Here is a 16,138-nt window from a genome sequence, read left to right as displayed (position 1 = left end):
CAGTATGGAAGTGGTGTGTGACACATTATGGAAGTGATGTCCTTCGTACTGGCACACCTAATAAAGTGGGGTCAAGGACTTGGAATGCAGAAAGGGGCTCAGGGCTGGCAGAGGGTTAGAGTGCAGGGGCTTGAAGGGTTCTGGCTGGGGATGCAGACTGTGGCGTGGAGCCAGGAATGAGGAGCTTGGGGCAAGGCAGAGGTCTGGAGTGTGGGTGGGTGAGGACGGCTGAGGGTGTGGGATCTGGGGTGGAACCAGAGCTGAGGGGTTTGGAGTGCAGCCTGCCCTGGGGCTATCTAGGTAGGATTCCTGGCAACTCTCCCCACAGCACTAGCACCTGGGCTGCGGACAGGGGACAGGCCTCTCTTCCTTGGCAGCGGCACATCTGGGCCAGGGCTGGGTTTGAGTTGGGGGAGGTGCCCCTCTCCCAGCCATGGCAGTTCTGGGTCAGGCAGGTTCTTTGCGACCTGCATAGCACTAAATATGTTGCTGTGTAGCCACACAGCTTACAGGGAATTAGGCTCCTTGGGATGCTTATTTACACCTCTTTTATCTTACTTCTTTGACACTATATAAATACATTAAATACGTAATGGATAGTGTTCATTTAATGAACAGCTATTCAGTGTTTTGTTTTCTCTTCATTGTTCCGTGCATGACCCTAGACCTTAATTACTGTACAGTGTTCAAATCCAGCTCTGAAGATAGAATCATTAATCTGGTCATAGACTTTTCTCTTGTGCACTTCACCAAAGTTTTGGAGTGCTGTCTATCTAGACAACACTCCTGTCACATGAAGAGGTGGCTTTATCCATGTTTTTCAGGTGGGGAACTGAAGTACAGAGAGATTGAAGTTCAAAGTAGTCATTCATTGTAGGTGCCCGGTTTGAGAAGTCTAGGATCTGATTTGACCCTGTACTTCATATTGTATAGCTCAGGGGTGGGGAACCTAAGGCCCAGGGGCCAAATGCAGCCCTCAGCTTGCCTGGATCTGACCTTCAAGGCTCGAGACTTTTTTTTTCTTGCCCAGCTACTCCCAGTCTCGTCACCTGCCCTATTTCCAGTTCTACTCTCTCTGTAATATCCAGTTCAGCTCCCAGCCAGGCAGACTCCCTATCTCAGTCTACTCCTGCCACCTCTATCATGGTTACTTATGCAACAATCTAGTTTACTGAGTGTTTGGCTTTTAGTATGTGAAATTCATTTCAAGCACACAAAGGCAGAGAAGGAGGTGAAGAGCAAAACCACCCCCCCAGCTGAGAGACAGGGTGAAGATCTGTAGAACTCTGCAAATTCATGGATATCTGCTTCATATCTGTATTTGCAGCTATGGATATTCCTGGCTCATTTTTGTGGATACAGACGAGGAAACAAATGCAGGGCTCTACAAATCTGCAGTGTTGCTCCCAGCAGCTACTGCATACTGTGAGCTGGAATAGCATCCTCTACACCTCCCAAGTGCTTGGGTGGGGGCATAGGGCTACAGGTGTGCATCATTTTGAGTCCCCTAACCCAGGAGCTATGCTGCCCTCTGTAGCACACAGGCTGTGTCTACATTGGCATGATTTTGCACAAAAGTGTCTGCTTTTGCACAAAAACATGCTGCCTGTCTACACTGGCGGGGAGTTCTTGCGCAAGAACACTGACGTTCTAATATATGAAATCAGTGCTTCTTGCATAAGAACTATGATGCTCCCGCTGAGGGATAAGCCCTCTTGCGCAACTGTTCTTGCGCAAGAGGCCAGTGTAGACAGGCAACGTTAATTTTGTGCGCAAGAAAGCCCGATGGCTAACATGGCCATCGGAGCTTTCTTGTGCAAGAGAGCGTCTACACTGACATGGATGCTTTTGCGCAAAAGCACATCTCTTGCGCAAAGGCACATGCCAGTGTAGATGCTCTCTTGCGCAAATACTTTAACGCAAAAACTCTTGCGTTAAAAGTATTTGTGCAAAATCTTGCCAATGTAGACGTAGCCACAGGGTATAAAGCTCTGGGCAGCTTGCATTCCACGTATCTCTGTGGAACACAAGGAGAGGAGGCCCAGTCTTTGCACAAGCCCTTCAGGGTGAATTGCTGCCAAGATGCCCAATGGGTCCTGGATTTATAATATGAAGGAACAAAAACCCCAGTCCCATAATATTCCTAACAGAACACATGAGACTCCTATAAGCACTGCATACTATGTAGCAAGGCACGTTATAACTGTGGCATCTGGTGCCCAAACAAAGAGGTGGGGTTGGGCTTATAGCTAAATAATAACTACCAAACATTGTGCCTCTGGCAGGGAGAGATGTGTTTGCCCCTCAGTTGGGAGAGAAGAGAGAGAGGAAAGCATCTCTACGTTACATGGCACTACCCAGCTCCTGCATTCAGTGCAGGCTTTGGGTGGTGAGCAGTAAGCAAGCTGTAGTGCCACCCTTTGTGGTTGCTTTGGTTTCTGTCTGTGGTAGCCAAATGATGATGACAAAAAGAAATATTGCCCACTTACTGAGTTCCGTCAATCCTTTGCATTGAGTGAAGTGGGGGGCAGTGGAAATATAATCTATGTTCAAGACCAGCTGGGACCCACCTAGTGCCTGGGACCCACCTTCCCATTCAGAAAGGCTGTACGTCTGGTTTTAAGCCAGACAGGCCTGTTTTAAATAGTTTGACATTTTAAAGAATGTGCTGCTCCATCCTTACTGGTGTGACCTTGCTCACAGAGTTCATAGTACGATTCCGTGTCTGGCATGGGGGTTACAGATGTCACAGATTCTGTGACTTTCCACCACCTCCTTGTCTTCTGCAGAGGCAAGTGTGGCCGACACCCAGGGCCGCCCAAGCTGCTGACTTTGGGGCCAGTGGTTCAGTTGGCCCTGGGGACAGCCACACTGGCCACTACTCAGGGAAACCAAGCAGCTAGCACCATAAGAACGGCCATACAGGGTCAGACCAAAGGTCAGTCTAACCCAGTTCCCTGTTTCCCGACAGTTGCCAATACCAGGTGCCTCAGAAGAAATGAATAGAACCGTTAATCATCAAGTGATCCCTCTCCCATCTCCCATTCCCAGCTTCTGACAAACAGAGGCTAAGGACACCATCCTTGTCCATCCTGGCTAACAGCCATTGATGGACCTATCCTCCATGAATTTAACTAGCTATTTTTTGAGTCCTGTTATAGTCTTGGCCTTCACAGCATCCTCTGGCAAGGAGTTCCATGGGTTGACTGCGTGTTGCATGAAGAATACTTCCTTTGTTTGTTTGTTTTAAACCTGCTGCCTATTAATTTCATTTGGTAACCCCTAGTTCTTGTGTTATGAAGAGTATATAGCACTACCTTATGTTGTACGTTTTCCCATGTGCGTTACTTTGCATTTATTTTCTCAAGCAGCAGCTGGTGTTTTGCTGGCTCTGGTTCTCCCATGAGGAGTCCCAGGGTGGCCAAAGGGGCTGCTGCTTGACTGCCCCCGGCAGTGGCCCTGGGGTGGCTCTTGGCATCTGGTGCTACGCTGGCCTTTTCCCTGGTCTCCCTGAATAATGGCTCCCTGGATAATGGCTCCCTCAGCAGTGATTCCTAGTCTCCTGCCCAGCAGCAGGTCTGAGATGGCAGGAGCAGCTGCTGCTTGGTACCCCCCAGCAGCTGGTGGTGTCTTGACCGCATCCCTTTGCCCCACAGCCATCCCCAAAAGTCCTGGGGTGGCTGGAGTAGCCGTTGCTCAGTAGCGCCTGGCAGTGCTCCTGGGGTGGTCCCCCAACAGTGGTGCCACACTGCCTGCCCCTCCTCCCCCCCGGGTAGTGGTCCCAGGAGCAGTTGGAGACCTGCCATTTGGTGACATCCCTCCCCCCCCCCAGCAGCTGCGGCCTTTGGCCCTGATCCCCCGAGCAACAGTCCTCCAGAGTGCCCCCACCCTCCCTGAGCACCAGCCTCTGCCCCCCAGTGATAGTCCTAGGGGGCAACCATAGCAGCTGTTGCTTAGTGAGCCTCCCAGCAGCAGTCTCAGGGTGGCAGCTGGTGCTGTGCTGGCCCCCCTTCTAAACAGTGGCCCACTTGACCCTCCCCAAGCAGCGGTTCTTCCCTCCCCCCCACCCCCGACAGTAGCAGTCCTGGGAGTAGACAGAACAGCCGCTGCTTGGTGGTCCTGCCAAGTGGTGCCACTCCCCAGTCCCCCCCCCCCCCAGCAATGGCTTCTACAAGCAGCGGCCCCTGGGCCTCTCCCCAGTAGCAATCTCAGGTGATGACCAGATCAGTTACTGCTTTGTGGCCCTGGGCAACGGCCCCAGAGCAGCAACTGGTACTGTGCTGGCTCCAGCCTCTTCCCGAGCAGCAGCCCACCTGGCTCTCCCCTAAGCAGCAGCCCCTTGCTCCTGGCAGCTGTCCCGAATGTGGTCAGTGCAGCTGCTGCTTGGTGGCCACTGGCAGCTGATGCTGTGCTGGCCCCGGCCCCCACCCAAAAGCAGTGGTCTCTTGCCCATCTCCCCAGCCGCAGTCCCAGGGTGGCCCCCAGCAGCTGATGCTGTGCTGGCCTCAGCCCCTCCTCCAAACAACACCCCCTCCTCAATTAGCAGTCCGTGGCCCTTCCCTAGTAACTGTCGCGGGGCGGCTAGAATAGTACTACTCACTAAAGTATTGCAGTGCTTCGTAAACATTAATGACTTTATCTTCACAATACTCCTGTGAAATGAGGAGATGAGATCTTCAATTTAAAGGTGAGGAGCGGAAACCCTGGCAACAGCCTGCCAAATTTCAAGTAATCGCTGCAAAGCATAAAAGCGCTAGAATGTCTCTATTAACTGGTTGTAAGTTTTTTAATAAGGGTCAGAGCAATGTATTTTTCCTTCAATCTCATTCTCAGAAATCCTGAACTGTTTCAACTGAAAGCAGACACCTGTCATGAAAAATTTCAGTCCAACCAAAGTTATAAGCTATTGAAATCAGCGTCTTCGAATGGGAAGTGCCAGGCAACCTTTAATTATCAGTTTTTCTGCCAGGTCCTCCTATAATTGATATTTTCTTTCAGTGTGTCCTGGTGACCAATGAGTTTTAGGTTAGAAGGAAATATACAAACTGGAATAAGTGCTCAAAGTGTAATGTACCTGCAGAATCATACAACAAATAGTGTGTTAGCTCTTTGAAGCAGGAACTGTCTCATGGTATGTGTTTGAAGAGGACCTAGCACGTGGAATCCTGACTAGACACTGCCACAATATAAACGATAAAATAATGAAAGATCAAGATGCCTCCGATCTGCCCTCAACAGACACAGACCATAAGATGGTGGATGGTGACAGTATAAAATATAACAGCAATTCTTCTCAGAGCTATCTTATCATCAAGCAGTCTTGCTGCTGAGGAGACATCCATGATAAATGCTTATTGCATCCTACAAGGTCTGTTATACTGTTTCTTTGACACACCATTTATTAATAACTAGTATCCTACGTTCCCTTAAGCTGTGTGGCCGTGCAGCAACCTGTCAAGGGCTGCACATTCACTCAGGGCTGTGGTGGGGAAAAATGCCTTCTCCCCCCCCCCCCCCCCCAGCCCCAGAGCTGTCTCAGTGTGGAGAGGTGCTCTCACCTATCCCATAGCTGCTGTGACTGGGAAGAGACACCTCTCCTGCATCCGCAGCCCCGGACCTGTCATGGCAGGAAGAGTTGCCTCTCTGCTGGCTCCAGTACCCAGACCTGTACCTTCCACACATTGAGTCCCTCAGCCCCATCCCAGAGCCAACACCCCCAGCCAGAGCTGCCACCCCTTTTACTCCAGTCCTCTGCCCCAGCCCTGAGGCCCTTCCCACACTCTGAACCCCTCAGCCCATTCCACATCACCTCCATATTGGTACACACAACAACGTTTATTCTGCAGATTCATGGGAAAAAAAGCAGAAACATTGCTAGTAACCAACAAGGAAAGGAAAAAATGGGGTAGACCATGTTACTGAAGATCTGAGAGGGGAGGATAATATATGGAAAAACAGGTCCAACTAGATCCTTACATTATCTATTTTTCTCTTACTTCTTTCACATTCTCTGAATTTACTCTTCTAACTCATTCTTTGCATCATTGCTCTATTTTTTTTTTGGTCTTACTAAAACTGAGATATGTTTCTTTATATTCAGGGAAAGAGATAGGGTTTGATTAATTAATGTCAAAAAGTACCCTGAGATACTTTCAAGAAAGCTGCTATAAAAGTTCAATAAATAATAATTACTTAGTTCCTACTAGAAAACGATGATTGTATATTTTCAGTTCTGTACATTTCTGCTTGTGCATGTGCAGCGGGTACAATAGATCAGGGAGGCCGTTGGATGCCTGGGCTATGGTGGCTTTGGCTGCATTCCGCCTCTTCCTCTCCCTGCCTTCTCTCCTTTACCCTCCTCCCCACAAGACCTCCCCCTGACTGTTATTTGTTGCCACCCTCTGGCCCCCATGGGGGAGAGGAATGGAAGAGAGGAGAGACGAGAAGAGTGGTGGAGGAGAGATGCTGTGGGCGGGGGGGGGGGCTTGTGGGGAGGGAGAGAAGAGGAGGAATGTGGCAAAAGTGGTATCAAAGGTCTGAGTGAGGAGGGGCTACAGATAAAAGAAGCAGGACAGGGAGTTGAGTGAAGCAATACAGAAAGATTACATAAAAGCTCTTAGTCTCTTGCTTCACCCCTTCTCCTTCTGTCCCCCCATCTTTTAAGTTCACTCTGGACAAATAAAGAAAGATCAGGTTATCAAGTGACAGCTGAGCATGAAGCCATACATCTCTAGCATTAAGTGCAAGCATCTAGAAACCAGACAGCTGCTGCTACCACTTAGAATTGTCAGCTTTCCACCAAGGCCCCTTCCGCTGACTTATTAAGGCTTATTGCCAACAGGTATTAGGTTGCTTTAGCTAGTGAGGATATAAACCAAACAGGGAGAGGGCTAGGACGTGGTGGGCCAGTGTGAATTGCAAACCAGTTTGTTTCTTAACAATTAGCTTCTGGTCTAGAGGAAGCTTATCCCTTTATTTGAACTGCTAGTAGACAGAGACATATTTATGGCTGGCTATAGGAAGCTTTCATTATGTTTAGTGCCTAATACCCATGGTATGGATTGGCACAGTTGCCATACAGAGTACTCTATCGTAATGAGATTACTAATGGCCAAAAATATGTTGTTCCTTAGTCCCAAAAGAAGTAGAAAAGGATGTTCTTTCGGGGCAGGAGGAGGGGGGGACAGTGGCGGCGGCGAAGCTGTCAAGAGCATGCCACTGATGTTTCTAATGGCCAAACCTCAGAAGATTCAGTGATGTAAAAAATCGTGAGCTACCCACATCCCTCAAAACCATAAATCTGGGCTATGAATGACATGAGAATGAGCTTCTCTGTGAGAAGGGATTCGCTGTAAAAAGACTCCTATTTCTGGCTGCAACTTGGTAGTGCACAGGTAAACTAAAATCTACCAGGAAGTGAGGAAGAATGGATATTAAGTAGACAGTTGAAAAAAAAAAATCATCATTTTTCTGTTGTCAGGGTTTGTATGAGATGGATCTTCCCCACTTCTCTTTTCATGGATCCTAACTCTGCCTTCCACTACTACTTGGTTTCCCTCCTCTCCACTCCAATCTAATTGCACTGACATTTAGAGGAGACCAGAGCAAAATAATGTAGGCAGAACCTAGCTGTGGTTGCTGTTTGGATATAATTTGTCGTAAACTGACTCAGCAAGTTAAGCCAGTCACAAAGTCATAGCTTTGCGAACACCACACTGTTCTGACCTTGGCTCACATGGCCCCGTCTGTTCCTTTATCTCAGAGTAGAAGGACAGTTGAACTGTTACACAATCACCATCTTATCTGTCAAACCAAAGTGTCTATGTAGGGGAAGGGCAGATGAGGGGGATGCTGGCGAGGAGGAAGAGAGAATCTTCCTCTCTAAGTAGTCAACAAAGTATTAAAACAGGACCGTGCTGTAATCATGCTCAGTGTATTCAGAAAGGAACATTGCCTTTAGCATCCCTTCTCCTCAAAGTGCATATGGTTTAAAGAATTCTATTCATCACCAATAGACCAGATTTTTTTTGACAGGTCCATGTTCACTATCTGAATTTTGAAGGCCATGGATCACGATCAGTGCATAACATACATTTTTATGTTTCTTGGATTGAAAAGCCCCAAAGTAAGCACATCAGTTCCCTGATCCTAACTCCACTTATTCCTGCTTAGTGTCAAGATTTTCTAATGCCACGTGCTGCTTCTCAAAGTTAAGTTCAGTAGTCAAAGCTGACTTCCAAACACGCATATAGACATACATGGATTTATGTCGGGTGCATGATACAGATACAGTACATATAGATATAGATATATATGCACATAAATAATATGGATTTATAACTTAATTAGTGTTAAGCAAGAGTTGGACACATTTATGAGTAGGACTGTATGACAAAGTTGCCTGTGATATTGGGAGCAGTGCTCAGCAGTCCTGAGGATCCCTTTGGTATATATGCTATGTTCCTAAAATAACATGCTTCAGGCCTTCAGCTGGTCTCCTGCAAGGGCCAGGAAGGGATTTTCTTTTCCCCTACCTCCAATGTATTCTCTGTGTGTTTGTTTTTGGTCTCCTTCCTCTGAAGCATCAGAGCTGATCACAGCTGGAGATGAGACACTGGAAGGAGAGGGCCAATGCTCTGGGCTGCACCAAGCATTCTCTCTCTCAGTTGCCTAGCTGATTGGTTCTTGCTCTCACTAATCACCATATGTAGGACTGGGAAGGAATTTTTAGAAAACTGTTGATTGCAATCCACAAATCCACATATTAGCCCAGCCCAGGGTAGCCAACAGAATGGCTGGGCCCCCCAGGTAAGGTGGTTGGTGGCTCCACGCTCCTGGAAGGGGCAGGGCCTAAAGCAGAAGGTGAGGCAGTCAGCCCTCAGCATTGTTGGGACTATGCTGCACTCTTCTCCCTGCCCTTAGTGCTGCCCAGAACGCACTGCCTGGCGCTCCAGCAGCAATTTAAAAAGTCTATGGCTCTGGCCATCACTGCTGCCACAGTAATGGCAGCCTGGAGCCACAGGCCCTTTTGAATTGCCTCTCTTGCCACCATCTCCTTCCCCTCCCCCTCCCCCCATCAGCAGGCCTGCCCAGCCTATCCCCTTCAGAAATCTTCCCATCCTTGCTGCCTTTTCAATGCTAATATTGTCCTGACCAGACATTGGTATATGCACCCTGTTGCTCAGGGGCAGTGGTAGTTTTGCATTGCAAACAAATGTGTACCGAGGTTCTATGCTGAAATTGTCAAACTTGTAACTACTGTAACTCAACTAGACTTGAAACCATAGCTTCAACCTAAAAAGGCATTGCAGCAATGCCTCAGGTTTGTCTTAATCCTTTCCACTCTACCAAACTCCGCAAGCACAATCTCACCTGGTATAAGCTGGCAAGGTGGTGGTTGGTTTTGATCAAAAATGGTTGGTTGACCCCAGGATGGTCTACATCATGAGCTGCAGCAGCTAGCAGTCCAAGCATAATGTCCAGAGGGGTGAGGAAGCTGGCAAGCTAGACCACACAAAATTGACCACAATATTATCACAAACAATTCTTCTAGTGAGAAGATCAAAGCAACTGCTACACTGTGTAATTGTTTGGTTCTATAGTTCAGTTTGCAGTGCTATCATCTGAGAACTATTTATACACTACCATCTACAGGTCTGACACTTTTGAGTTCATTGCATGTGTGTAGCTCTCAAAACGATCAATCAGGCTATATGCTGACTCATTATAATAGTTTTTATGTTGCCGTGAGCAATGAACAGGTTACAAAAACCTTGGGGTAGTTTCTACAAAAATGTTTGTGGTACTTTACAGTACTAGTACAGCACTGTACTCTCAGTGTGCAAAGGCCAAAATGTTCAAAGTTGGTTGCTTAATGGTAGGCATCTCAATCCAGATTCAGACACCTAAATAACAGACCTGATTTAGCTACTGTCAGACACCCACATTTGAAAATGTTGGCCTCAATCCTTTGTGAAATATTTTCACATTATTCAGAAGCAGAGTGGAAGATCACTTTCATTCAGATTTGGAAGAAGCCCCCAAGCCTTTCTGTTGCCGAGCGCTAGTTATTTATTACTGTTATAATGATAAATGTGTTCTGATTTGAATAAAGTACTCTGCAATGAGAAACAAATGATGTGCCCTGCAGACTCCAGATGTCAGCTATTCCGTGCAGTTAGAGGCAGCAGGGTCTTGTGGTTAGTGTAGAGGACTGCGACTGATAAAACATAGGGCTTGATTCCACTCTCACGTATTCCTAGCTAACATTGGTAACACTCCATTGACTTTCACAAAATTGCCCTTTGGTTACACCAATTCAAATGAGATCAGAATCAGGCCATTGGACTGTTTCTGATTTTGCTACAGTGAGTAGCCCATAAGCTTGAGTCAGGGTGAGTTTAAGTGGCTCAACCCCACCTACACAATAGCTATTTTATCAATCCAGTACTGTGATTTGATACTCTTCTATGAAAAGCTCAGTCAGTGCAAAGTCCTGTTGTTTTTATTTGTTATTACCTTGGGCTCCTTTAGATAGCAGTGCATAGCTTGAGTGACGTCAGCAGCGTGGACAGCGTTGTGGTATGGGTTTTGGTTATGATAATCTTCTTGAACCATAACTAGACAACAAAACAGAGAAAAGATTACATGTCCCAACACCATGATTGTTCTTGGAAACTAGGGTTAAAACAAGAATTGGTGTTATGCTCAGTGGCCTGGGGATTTTCTTTACTTAGACCGCTTGCATAGCTTGGCATTCTTACTAAGATACCTTTGGAAGAAAAAAAATTGCCTGAAAGGATTTGTGAGGCCCTAGAGGATCCTGCTCCTAGTTCATAAATCAAGCTTTTCTTGCCCTAGTGAAAGCTCTCATTTAGAAGTAAAATAAGGGTGGGAGCAAGTGAAGTAAAATCAAACACACTATAGTGTAATTATTTTAGGCCGCTGTCAATACGTGAGTAATATGTCATTAAGGCAGTACCTATTTCACATTTGGGGTGGGAGGTGTGTGGGAGCTTATTACTTGACTGATTATCCATGATCAAAGAAGTGTTCACATCGTTCAGGCAGGGTCTCAGAAATATCCAAGTGAACATTCCTGGAATGTTTTCATTTTAAAATCCCAGTCCCTTTTGTTTTAGTTTTCAGTGCTGGAAAAGCTAACTTTCCACCTGGAAGATTGAGGTCTGACTTTATTTACAGCCTTCTCTCAATTCCTGTTGACACAAGAAATTACTGAGGTTTTCTCTTGGAATTTAGTTGTGCTATGTGGCAGCACATTCTACCGCCAGGCAATCCACTGTACCATCCTAGGACAAAATGACGTTGGCATTCTATATGCAAAGGTTGTATGGTAACATTGCCCACGCATCACCCTCCTTTCTGAAGACAATGTCCTGTTAATTAGGAAGAGGGGATAGAAGCAAAATTGCAGTGGTATTCACTCATTACTATTGAATGGCTTTCCTGTCAATCAAATCTCCAAAATGTATTAAGGGAGATAAGAAATCTCAAGCATGAGACTTCCCTATTAAATGCTAGAAGGTCTGAATATAATATTGTTCTGATTGGGATAGACACACCACACATGAGGCTAATAACTGAGGATGTGCATGTGGCACAAAAGAGAAAATCACTCACTCGTAATTCCTTCTGGCATAAGGCTTTAGTTGTAATTATTGTTGTTGGTCTTTTATACTAGTTCCAAGAGACAATTACTGGTGTGTGTATATACTATTTCAATAGAGTTTTTTTCCAGCTAGCACAGCATGTCTATATATCAAATATATAAATCAACGGAAGGTGTGGACAGTAATTCTTTAAGACCTGTATAAGTTCAGATTGAGTGACCTGAGAGGCTGCTTCTTGCCCTGTACTATCAGTCATGACAGTTAAAATAGGATGAGTTACTCTGGTGTTTGGGGTACACTTCTGTTTGTTGCAAAGTTTGCACTTTCCAGGAATGGTGCTTTCTCACTGGCAGGATACTGCCTTTAACATCTCTCTTTCGCAGAATGCAATGCATGGAGTTATTTGTCTTTGGCTTTCTCTTTTCTTTGATAGCCTGACAACATGGGGGCTAATATTTCTGTTGGCAGAGGTGGCAGCAGCAGTGGCTTTTATCAGTGCTATCCAGTTATATAATTAGTTAAAGTTTGTAAATAGGCTCTTAGCTTCTCTATAAATCATTAAAATAACGCTGTACTACAGTTCCTTTTCCACTGAGATGTGTTTGGATTTACTCAACTGTGTGTGTCTGTCTGTCTGTCTGTCTGTCTGTCTGTTGGGCCTCCCCAGTCTGTGTGTGGCTCAGTATAAGTGATTGATTATTTTTTTTAAATCAGCAGTTTAGCTTTTTCTGGTCTGTTGAAAGACCGGTTTAGAGCCAGTACAAAGTCCACTGAAATCTCACCATTGACTTCAATTGGTCTGAATCTTTACTTCTTGTAAAGTAGGCTAGTGTATTTTACAGAAATGTTCAATTGCTAATATATGCAAGAATATAATTGTATGCAAATGTCAGCAATATAATAAAATATCATTGGAGCAAGACCACACCATGCTTTGTGTCCTGCCTAAGCTGTAAAATGCCTCTGACGATAGCATTAAAGAAAGGACTTACCTAAAAACCTATGTAATGTAACCATGTCTAACTGGAAATGGTGAACAAGCCCATGCACATTGAAGAGGTGGCACAGCAATGTTACCAGGCTGTTTCCTGAAATTGTAGAAGAACACTTGTTAACTTCTTTTAAGAGCTGATAAATAACTCAGTGACAATGGTATACAAGCAAGATCTTGCTTATTTTCTAATGATCTGAACTGATTCAATCTCTTGAGAACTTATCCTGCCAACATTTACGCTAGGGTTGTTAATTTTGGTTGGACATATTCCTGGAGGTTTCATCACATGAAATAATCTTTAATTAAAGGTTAATTTAAAGTTCTTGGAGACTTCAGGACAGTCCTGCTGCGTTGGCAATGCAAATTTATGCCCATGAGTAACTTTGTGTATCCGAGTCAAGTTACTCATCACAATGTATGTCCTGTATGGAAAATGGTACTGGAATTCAGCTTTAGATATATTCTTTCTTGTATGTAGTTTATAGTGTACAGGAAATCAGTTTCCTATTTTCATATTATAAACATACTGAATTCACAAAGCAGTGTCCAGAAAAGACCTACTAGGAAGGAACAAGGGCCACTCCAGGAATTTATGCAGAAGATTAAATGAATGTTTTTAACGCTTGAATTTAGCAGTGCCTCCAATGAACTATATTTAGTTCATTGCTTCTTGTTTCTCAGGGTTTATTAATTTCACTTTTCAGCATTTATTTTAGCAACTTTTGAATTCTATATAAATGTCTAAAATCAGGATTTGGAGGCTCTCTATTTGTACAAGCAGGTAGTATTGTTTCAAACAGCACTACATAAAGTACACTGGGGGACCTATAGTGTACACCAGCGCAATCCACGTGGACCAATTTAATATGCAGCATGTTAATGTGCTGTTCTGTTAGACCAGCCCATAGATATAAATAAACAGGGTGCCTATATAAACAAACTTCACTGGAAAAGGAATGAAATCAATATGAACCATTTCTGATGTTTCTCCAGTGCTCATTGGATAACCGTCAATTTCATTTTTTTTTTAAATTATGAGTGTTTTATTGGTATAGATCAGTCAGAACCTAATATTAAAAGCCCTAATTATAGTGTCAGCCCATTTCAATTATTTAAGTACATGGCCAAAGCTAATCAGTCTTGAAAGCCAAACAAAGTACTGAGAAGTCAGCAGTTTGCAAGTAGTTGAACTTTTTAATTTAATCAATGATTGTGCAAACATGAAAAATCCATGCATCCAATTCAGCACACGGCTGTAATTGGATCTGACTACAATGATGCAGTCTTATGCAATAGAAAATGCATTTCAACCTAGCAAGGACTTAGTTTTCCCTTAAATTCACACTAACTTCATTAAAAGTTCAGCACAGGTAATAGTGGCAAATTGAACCCTAAATTGGTATTCGTATTGACAAGCTATTTAGGAAGAGTATGTGTAACTTTATAATAACCCATGTTCACGGAACTGAAAGAAAATTTAAATTATATAAAAGTACAATAATGTAAGGAAAGGTTTAAAGGGAGTCCTTTCTCTCTGTATGTGATTCAAGGTTGAAGGATAATGAACATATGAAGAGGAAACAGATTATAGGTAAAAGTACAGAAAGACATTTCCTTGATTCTTCAGCTATTGTGCTATACAATGGAAGCACAGGAATATAATAAACCAGTGGAATTACATTTTTGCTTTCTTTGTCATTTGCACACTGTTCCTCATAATTTCTACAGTACTGCCAATCAGAGAGCTAATAAGTAATCCTCTAAATCAGTGGACCCCAACCTTTTCCACACTTTGTCTTTGCCTTTAATGCCAGTCTACCTGGGATCTAATAGGGAAATTCCTCTCATTTAGCCATGTGGAAGGGATAGGGTGGTCCTCACCCATGGGGTCTGAATGCCTCTTCTACTCTTAACTGATCCATGTTAGTTCATTGCCTAGATTCATTTGTGTAGAATCAAATATAGACCTTAGCGCGCACACATTTTATGGACAATTCATAATTATGGCATTATTGAACGAGAGAAGAATTAATATCCTATCCTGACAGATAATATATGTAAAGCATAATTCAGACAAAAACATGTCATAGTAATAAAAAATTGTTTCTGATGGAGTCTGGACTTAAAAAAATCAGTGCAGGATGATCCCAGTGTAGGTGGGGGGTGGTACAGGGTCAGTGCACATTGTAATGAGATGAAATAAGCCACAGATTTTTAAGAACTTGTGGATTTTACATGGTGGCGGGTACCATTTAAATGTTAGTAATTATCATTTTACAATACATAAATAAAAGGTGGCCATGACAAATATAAAGAAATTAAATGTATAGATACAGGATACATGTAAACATAACACAATTGTGTGAATGTCCTGAAAATATTCAATGATGTGAACTTGTAAGGAGCTGAAGTCCCTACAAGTCCCATTTAAATGTTTGAACAGGGAAAGTCTAGCAAAATAATTATGAATTCCTGGAGTAACTGAGAGGGGTCATATGACAAAAAAAAAAAAGTTTTGTTTTTGTTGTTGTTTGTTTTTACTTTTTATGACTTACCATTTGTCAAACGGTCAAACAAGAAAATGTCAAAATCCCACATTCCCACTTTGGATAGCATGTGCTGAAAATGAAAAGTAAAATAACTGTTATGTCAGGCTGTGAAGCAGATTTAAATAATTATTACTGTACATTAAGTAATCATAGGAATAGTTGTTACAGCTTCAAAATTATCCTCATGAGAGCGATACAGATGCTTTTGAAATTGGATTAAAATAACAATGTCTCTGCCTTCAAGAGCCAAGTTTTATTCCACTGGGTGAGAAACCCTCTTGCTCTTTTATTTGACAAGACAGTAAATGAGACCCTGTAAAATATATTCAAAATGAAGTAAAAAGAACATGTGAAAAATAAAAGAAAATATTTTGCCAAATGCTTGGTCACTGTACAGCTTTTTGCACCTTTCCCTTATTGCCCCAAACTAGCTCTGTATTTTTCAAAATAGGTTGTACAATGTGAGTTCTCTTGGAGGCTAGATTCTTGCATTTTATCTTAGTGCCTGTGAAGAAATGTGACCTCTTAAAAATGTAGCTGTACTATTTGGACCAGGAATAACCTTTCCTTTCATGCTGCAGCTAGTATGAAGTGTATGCAGTCAGAGAGGAGTCTCAGTGACACCCCAGCATTGACAGCAGTACACAAAAGGTAGGTGAGGGGGTCTCAAACTTCATTGCACTGACTCCCCGCTTCTGACAACAACTTACTACAATACCCCAAAAGAGGAGACTGAAGACTGAGCCTGTCCAAGCCTAGGCAACCAGGCAGGGAGGAGGGGAGGAAACGAAGCTAAGCTGAAGTGCAAAGGCTTCAGCCCCAGGTGGGGGGACTGTAACCTGAGTCCCACCAGCTGAAACCATGGGTTTTTGGCCCCAGGTAGTAGGGCTCAGGCTGCAGCCCTGGAGAATGTCTTGGACTTCAGCTTTGGTCTGGGGTCCTAGCAAATCTAACATCATTCCTGA

At 44.0% G+C, this 16,138-nt stretch overlaps 1 protein-coding gene across 7 annotated transcripts in view; it reads right to left on the bottom strand.

Annotated features, from left to right (window-relative positions):
• The window catches only part of PDE7B (phosphodiesterase 7B), a 262,403-nt gene that overhangs the window by 21,034 nt on the left and 225,231 nt on the right, over positions 1-16,138 (bottom strand). For 6 of the 7 annotated variants that reach the window (XM_014573966.4, XM_075924239.2, XM_075924240.2 and 3 more), the window contains 4 exons: positions 15,180-15,243; positions 12,623-12,718; positions 10,519-10,619; positions 9,373-9,504 (listed from right to left, as the gene is read on the bottom strand). In XM_014573966.4, the coding sequence (XP_014429452.1) occupies positions 9,373-9,504; positions 10,519-10,619; positions 12,623-12,718; positions 15,180-15,243 (393 nt within the window). The remainder of the gene's footprint in view (positions 1-9,372; positions 9,505-10,518; positions 10,620-12,622; positions 12,719-15,179; positions 15,244-16,138) is intronic. The other variant, XM_075924238.2, reaches the window with a different exon arrangement.

Source organism: Pelodiscus sinensis, chromosome 3 (assembly GCF_052426305.1).
Source record: "Pelodiscus sinensis isolate ZL-2025 chromosome 3, ASM5242630v1, whole genome shotgun sequence".
NCBI classification, from domain to species: Eukaryota; Metazoa; Chordata; order Testudines; family Trionychidae; genus Pelodiscus; species Pelodiscus sinensis.
Note: the sequence above shows the minus strand (reverse complement) of the source record. Positions and strands in the feature narration are given on the sequence as shown.